This window comes from Rhincodon typus, chromosome 32 (assembly GCF_021869965.1).
Source record: "Rhincodon typus isolate 14 chromosome 32, sRhiTyp1.1, whole genome shotgun sequence".
Lineage (NCBI taxonomy): Eukaryota > Metazoa > Chordata > Chondrichthyes > Orectolobiformes > Rhincodontidae > Rhincodon > Rhincodon typus.
Window position 1 is genome coordinate 1,635,483 of NC_063363.1, and position 8,365 is coordinate 1,643,847.

An 8,365-nucleotide genomic window follows, 5' to 3' on the forward strand; every position below is an offset into this window, starting at 1 on the left:
ACTCCCTCGCACACACGCACACACACACACACACAAATCTGGGGGGTGGGGCGTTGCCATAGCTGAATTTTCTGTTGGTAAATCACCACAATTTCCCTTTAATTCAGTGATTTATGAAGAAATCTCATGGACAATCCAGCATTGAAACAACGATTTAAACTTTATTGCATGTCGCATCCTAATGAAGACCTGTCAAGTGTGCAGGTTAAGCCTCACGACTCAATCTGGCTGTTAGTTGATTAATGGGGGAATGTAGCTCCGATTCCAATCAAGTGTGTGTCTCTGGATGTGTCCAGGGTTCGATCCTTGTGCAATGCTGTTTTTCAATATTTTGCTGTCAGATTCTTGTACACAGGTCCAGGATGTGATATCATTGATGATTCTTTAAATTCTTTCGTCTAAATTATTGACCACTCTCTGAAACCATCCCACCATGTACTCTGGAACAGATTTACTGGGAAACCTGGGCTGACATTCCTTGATGCAGATAAAATAGGAGCAGCTGTAAACCATTCGGCCCTATTCAGCCCGTTCTGTCTTTCATCACATCATGACTGATCCTTTATCTCCACACCACACTAACCCTTCTCTTAACATCTCTAGCCTCTAGAAATCTATTTCTTTCTTAATCATGTTCCATTCATATTCCCTTTAACGCCAAGCTCAGCTTTAACTTTATTTTTTTTCCGTCTGAGTTCTGCTCATCTTTATTCGATGACATTACACTGATTAAAATTTAATTATAATTTGTGGTGTACAATATTATTTTTACTGAAATCAAGTAGGACGCGGTTCTTAAAGCCAAGTGCAGCGACCAGGGAGCAGTGCTGTAGTGAAACTGACGGTGGTAAAGAGTTGGGGTGGGGAAGAGTTGTGCATTGACCTTTTAAATGTGTGGCCCCACCTCTTGGCTCAGTGCCCTGGAGTTGGGAGTGAGACCAGCCCCTCTGTAATATACTGTCCTGCTCCGCCTCTCACCTGCTGCTCTCCACGTTTCTAACTGGGAGAGGGGACTAGGATTAGCAGCTTCCGATGTGTTCCCAGAGCCCACTCTGGCTGCTGGCCCTGGCCGTGATATTCCCAGGTGAGTGTGTGGCACAGGTTTAGGGACCAGGAAGTGGCAACAGGGCTCGGAGCTAGCAATCTGCTCCATTTTGGGATCCAGCAGGAACCTTTCCCTGTCAATTCCAGGGGAGGGAGCAGTCAGTCCAAGTGAGAGAAGGGTATCTTTAAAATGTTCCTCAGTAGTTGGCTGAGTTTTTTGAGCGAATTGCTGGAGGGACAGGGAATGTCGAAGTTTTGATTCTCTGACTGGATCTGGCCGTAGTGTTAAAGGAAGCAAACAGTCCCAACCCGCTCAGTGAAACTCTCCCTCCCGGGCCATGTTAAACCAAGTTCCCAGCCCGGAGAAATCACTTCACCAACATTCCAAAAAGTTGTCATCTGCAGCTGTTTCTTTTATCTTAAGAATTACTGAAAATAATAGAGGCGTATTGTTAAGATACAGTTTATGTTAATATTAGAGATCACCACGATCTCAATGAGTTTGGTTTTAAATTGAATGCACTCCAGCTTCAGAGCAGTGGTTGTGTCTAGACTTGTAGCAGAAACAATTCGGAGATAAGAGTTCAAACTATTATCTGGAGATTTGGTAAATCAATCTGCAACTAAACAACTCGGTGACTGAACTATTGGATTGTCATAAAACCCCAGCTTTGGGAAATCTGTCGCCTTTCCCCATGTGACTCCAGACCCAGAGCAATGTAATGGACTCAGGGCCCAGTGTGTGTGTGGGCAGTGGCTAGCACATCTGGCCAGTACAAGGCAAGGTGGCCAGTAATTACACTGGTGGTAGTTCCATCTGGGAAGAATTGTATAAATTTAGGATTAAGATACAAGTGAGTTCAGATATGATAATCTCAATGTAGTGACCTATAAGGTGTAGGAGCAGAAGTGAGCCATTCAGCTGATCCAGTCTATTCTGCTTCCAATGGCATCATGGCTGCTCTAATAATTCTTAACTCCACTTTCCTGCCTTTCTCCCCGTGACCCTTGAATTCCTTACTGATTTAAAAAAAACTGTTTCTATCAGCCTCGCTCAGCATCAACAGCCCTCTGTGGTAAAGGATTCCACAGATTTACAACCTTCTTTGAGAGAAGACATTCATCCTCATCTCTATCCTAAATGTATGACCCCTTAAGGTTCTCATGAAGATCTGTAGCTCGGATTGTGGATGAGGTTGTTGACTTGCTCGCCGAGCCGGCTAGTAACAGTTCAGACGTTTTGTCACCATGTTAGGTGATGTCATCAGTGCAGCCTCCGAAGAAGCGATGTTGTTCCACTCTGCTTGGTATTTATATGATCCCGTCTGTTGAGGTGTTTTGTGCCATTTCCAGTTCTTTTCGATTTGCAAGGGTTTGTATATATGTTCTAATTCCACATGTTTATTGATTACATTATGGGTGGAGAACCAGGCATCCAGGAATTCCCGTGTGTGACTAAGGTTGCCTTGAGCGAGGATAGTCACGTCCACTCAACCCAGGAATTCCTTAATAATCTCAGACCATCAAAATCAACAACGACAAGATTATGATATCCTTTGACGTTACAGTGCTATTCACATCCATTGATATTCCACTAGCCAAAGAAACACTGGCCACATTACTAGAGGAAACAGGAGCGCTGACCGACAGCTCCATCAGCAAGGACAACTTACTCAGACTACTGGAACTATGCCTCACCACACACTTCACCTTTTAACAGTCAAGTATACAAACAGATTAATGGCACACCAATGGGGTCGCCATTCACAGGATTTATTGCAGAGACAGTCATGCAAAGACTGGAATGGACAACACCGCCATCCCCCCACCGCACCCCCCACCCCCCCCAATCCCCCCATACAGCCAAAACTGTGGATACAATACATGAATGACACATTTGTAATCATTAAACCCACCAGGTTAGAAGAGACACTCTACCTCATCGACAACATATTCACCAGGATCAAATTCACAAGAGAACAGGAAAACAAGAATCAACTTCCGTTCTGAGACGTCAGGGTAGAACGAATGATGAACGGGGAATTCCAAACCACAGTATACAGTAAGGCAACCTGCACTGACCAAATCCTCAATTTCCACAGCAATCACAACGTCCACAAACAAAGCTGCGTTAGGACACTATTTAAACAGGCTGCAACCCACTACAACGCACCTGAACTTCACAAGAAGGAGGAAGAGCACCTATACAAGGTCTTCACTATCAATGGATGCCCCACAAACTTCATCCGCAGATGCCTATTGATAGGCAAGACCAAGAAGACACAATACAACCTAATACACTGGCCACTCTACCATATTTAAAGTTTTAACAAAGATCTGTAGCTCGGGTTGTGTGTGAGGTTGTTGACTTGCTCGCCAAGCTGGCTTGTTCTCGTTCAGACGTTTCATCACCGTGCTAGGTAACATCATCAGCGAGGCTTCCGATGAAGCAAAGTTGTTCTACTCCTCTTGGAATTTATACTGTCCGGTCCGTTATGGTGAGTGCTGTCATTTCTGGTTTTGTTCTGTATGGGTTTATATAGGGGGTCCAATTCTATATGTTTGTTGATTGCACATTAAGAGTTGAGCACCATGCTTCTAGGAATTCCTGTGCTTGTCTATGTTTGGCTTGGGCTACTATGGTTACTTTAATGGCCTTCATTGTCTGAGTGTACTGATATTAAGGAAAGTTCATTGTGTTGTTTTGCTGCTAGCTGATGACCATCACTTTAACTGGGACAAGGTAACCCCCTATATAAACCCATACAGAACAAAACCAGAAATGACAGCACTCACCATAACAGACCGGACAGTATAAATTCCAAGCGGAGTAGAACAACTTTGCTTCATCGGAAGCCTCGCTGATGATGTTACCTAGCATGGTGATGAAACGTCTGAACGAGAACAAGCCAGCTCAGCGAGCAAGTCAACAATCTCACACAACCATATGTCAACAACATATCGGAACTGACAACGAGACTCCTACGACCACTAGGAATCAGGATAGCTCACAAACCCAAAGCCACACTATGACAAACAATCACAAGGACCAAAGACCCCATACCTACAACATGCGGGACCAACGTAGTGCACAAAATACAGTGCAAGGCCTGCCAAAAACATTACATCGGCCAGACAGGAAGGAAAGTAGCCATCAGGATACACGAACACCGGCTGGCAGCTAAACGACATGACCGACTTTCTCTCATTTGAGTACACTCTGACAATAAAGGCCATCAACTTAACTGAGACGACGTGACCATCCTAGCTCAAGCCAACACCATAGACATGCCCGGGAATTCCTAGAGGCCTGGTTCTCCACCCGTAATGCAATCAATAAATGTGTGGAATTAGACTCCATATACAAACCTTTGTGAAAAAAGAACCAGAAATGACACAAAACACCTCAACAGACCTGATCTCATAAATACTAAGCAGAGTAGAACAACATCGCTTCATCAGAGGCTGCATTAATGATGTTACCTAGCATGGTGACAAAATGTCTGAACTATAACCAGGCAGCTCAGCAGCTATGACCCCTTACTCTGAGACAATGCCCTCTGGTGCTAGACTTTCCCACAAAAGGAAACAGCCTGAACATATCTACTGTGGTAGGCCCCTAAGAATGTTATATGTTTCAATAAGGTTGCCTCTCATCATTTTAAGCTCCAACCTACTGAACATCTCCTCATTAGACAGTCTCTCCATACCCGGGATCGGCTGAATAAACCTTCTCTCGACTGCTTCCAATGCCAGGATATTTTTCCTTTGATAAGAGACTCCAAAACTGTTCACAGTAATCTGGCTGTGGTCTTACTCATATTGTTTGAGCAAGATGTCCCTGTTTATATATATTCCATTTCCTTTTAAATAAATGCCAACATTTCATTTGCATTCCTATTACTGACTGAACTCGGATGGTAGCTTTTTGTGATTTATGCATGAGAGTTCCCAAATTACTCTGTGCTACAGCTTTCTGCAGTCTTTCTCCATTCAATTAATATTCAACTCCTCCATTCTTCCTGCCAAAGTTCATAATCTCATATTTTCCCACATTGTTCCATTTGCTAAGCTTTTTTGCCCACTTGCTTAATCTGTCTCTATCCCTGTGTAGATTTTGTGTTATCCTCTCCGCTTGCCTTTCCACCTATTTGTATTATAGCCAAGTTTGTGGCTGACACAAAATCAATTTCCTTTTCCAAGTTATTCATATATTTTGTAACTAACTGTTACAGGTTGGCAGCATGAAAATGCCCTCTTTAGCCCACCTCTCTGTTTCCTATGAATTCAGCAATCCTCTATCCATGTTAATATACTATCACATTACCTTGGACCTTGCCTTATTAAGCAGCCTAATGTGTGGAACCTTATCAAATGCCTTTTGGAAATACAAATATATTACAGCTACTTATTCCTTTTTATCTATCTGGCTTGTTACTTCAAAGAATTCTAATAAATTTTTCAGGCATGATTTCCCCTTCATGAAGAAATATTGTCTATCCTTGATAGCGTTTAGTATTTCTAAATGACTTGCTATTAATCATTTATGTTAGACCCACCGTTTTCCCAATGATAGATGTTGTGTTAACTTGTCTGTGTTACCAGTGTTTTTTATTTAATCGCCCTCTCATTTTTAAGTGTTACATTAGCTGTTTTCCAATCTTCTGAGACGTTTCCAGAATCTGAAGATTCCTGGGAGATTATGACCTGGGCATCCACTATCTCTGTAGTGACTTCCTCACTGGGATATTACTTTGCTGTGAGTCATAAAGCAATTTCTTTAAATGTCTGCCATTTTTCCTCAACCACCTTTCCTGCTAACCACCTTTCCCAATCCCCTCCAGTCAACTCTACCGTCCTTCTTTTGTAATTACTCATATTTAAGCTGAGCACAGTTGTTTCCAACCCAAATGTCTCACTTTCGAACTGAATACTAAACTCCACCATGTTATGGTCACTGTTTCCTAGGGGGTTTTTTACTCTGAGATTGTTTTTAAACCTGCCTCATTATATGTTACCAGATTCAAAATAGCCTGATCCTTGGTTGGATCCATAGCATATTGTGCAAGAAAACTGTCCTGAACATTCCATGAATGCTTCCTTGTAGCTACTTCTGCCAGTTTGATTTTCCCAATCTACATTAAGATTAAAGTCACCTATATTTAATGTACTGTCTTTTTTACATTAAACCTGATTTATTCTTTGTCCTACAGTATAGTTACTGTTGGGGGGCCTCTAGTCTACTCCTACCAGTAGCTTTGTCTTGTTTTTATTTCTTACCTGCACCCATTTGGATTCTGCATCTTCCAATTCAAGATCATTTCTTGCTATCAAACTTATTCCATCCTGAACTAACATGGCTACCCCTCCATTCTTTCCTGCCTATCCTTTCAAAAAGTTACATATCCATAAGAAGACCATAAGCAGGAACAGGAATGGGCCTTCAGCACCCCCCTCTGCCATTCAATTGGATCATGGCTGATCTGACACTCCTCATGTCCACTTTCCTGTCCTTTCCCTGTAACCATTGATTCCCCGACTGATCAAGAATCTATCTCGGCCCTAACTATCCACAAGGATTCTGTCCCCACATCTCTCTGATGCAACAAGTTCCAAAGGCTCTAAACCCTCTGAGAGAACAAATTCCTCCTGATCTCAGTCTTAAGTTGGTCTCACTGCAGCTTTCTGCAGTTTTTCTCCATTTAAATGATGTTCTGTTCTTTTGTTCCCCCTTTCCAAGTGAACAACTTCACATTTTCCCACATTATACTCCATTTGCCAACTTTTTGCCTGCTTACTTAACCAATCAATCTCTCTCTCTATACTCCTGTTTATATCCCTCACACAGCTGGCCTTTCCACCAGTGATTTGTGTCATCTGTGCGTTTGACCTCCTAGTAACCATTTTCTGAAGAAGGGTTCGGACCCGAAACGTCAGCTTTCCTGCTCCTCTGATGCTACTTGGCCTGTTGTGTTCGTCCAGCTCTACAGCTTGTTATCTCAGACTCCAGCATCGGCAGTTCCTACTATCTCACCATGTCTCTGTACTGGCTATAAGGATCGTATTCATTAACCTGTATTTTTGCTGTTAATTCATTTACTTTGTTCTGTATGCTATAAGTGTTCAAGTAAAGAAAGATGAATTTTGGCTTCTGTCATTTTTCCCCTTTTAAATCCTATTTACTGCTGTTTTTCTGTGCTTGTACACTCTGTCCCTTTATGTCCCATTCTGGGTATCGTTGTTTGAGTAACTATCTTGTAAATCTGCCATTTTCTCCTCTCCCAAACCCACCTTCCCCTGTAATTAGTTTGAAACCCTATCTATGGCCCTAATTGTTCATTCACTGGGATTCCCAACACCGTTCAAATGAAGCCCCTCCCGACAGAACAGCTCCCTTCTACCCCAGTCCTGGTGCCATTGCCCCACGAACTGAAACCCATTCCACCCACACAAATTTCTGACTGCCTTTTAACTCCTCGGGAAGAGTCACTATTCCCCCAGTTATACTGTCCCCTACCACAGCTATATTCCTATTTGCTCACCCCATTTGAATGACTTCTTGTTCCAAGATGCTGACGTCACTTTGGCCATCTTCCTTAAGTCCCCACTCTCATCCACACAAGCAGCAAGAACCTAGGAACAGTTCGGACCATTAACTCCCAGTCACTTGGTAAACACTGGGTTAGTAAGTAACACACAATGATGGAGTTGGCAATCTCCATACTGATCTATCAAGCTTTGCATATCTGAGATTGAACCTTGTTTGTTTTGTACCTGCCAATGTTTGACATTTTCATTTACTGAAAATGAGTGCTGCTCAGGAAAATAAGTGCATGTTACAGTTCCGTCACCTATAGCAATCCTGGGGCTATTCATTCCTATTGGACAAAAAACTAAGAGGAGATAATACTGCCAACTGTGCAGGAAATTTACCAAATGACAGAATCAGAGAACAAGATCCCAAGGAACCAACAAACAGCGCAATTGTCTTTTTACTGGCAAGACCAGCATTTGTTGCCATCCCTAACTGCCCTAGAACTGTGGGGTTTGCTCGGTCTTTGAGAGGCCATTCAGTTAAGAGTCAACCATGTGACTGTGGGTCTGGAGTCACATTCTGGTTCATTCTTCTCATCAATGCTTTCTTTTTGCCCCTGATGGATTTTTGCTAAGCGTTATGAAATATATGCTTAAATGTCTGCTATAGTTTTCTAGGCTGGTTTAGACAACTCCTTCTTTATATCTCTTGACCTTATTTGTAAGGATAACTGTACAGAGTCGGTGTTTATTCAGCAGGGTAAGGGTCACTCACTGTGTAACCGTA

The 8,365-nt window shown here is 42.6% G+C and overlaps 1 protein-coding gene across 1 annotated transcript in view; it reads left to right on the top strand.

The window, feature by feature from the left end:
- The first annotated feature begins 938 nt into the window (after window positions 1-938).
- Window positions 939-8,365, top strand: part of mpzl2b (myelin protein zero-like 2b) — a 20,207-nt gene continuing 12,780 nt past the window's right edge. Inside the window, exon 1 of the mRNA XM_020523958.2 lies at window positions 939-1,084. Within this exon, the coding sequence (XP_020379547.2) occupies window positions 1,033-1,084 (52 nt within the window). The 5' untranslated portion in view covers window positions 939-1,032. The remainder of the gene's footprint in view (window positions 1,085-8,365) is intronic.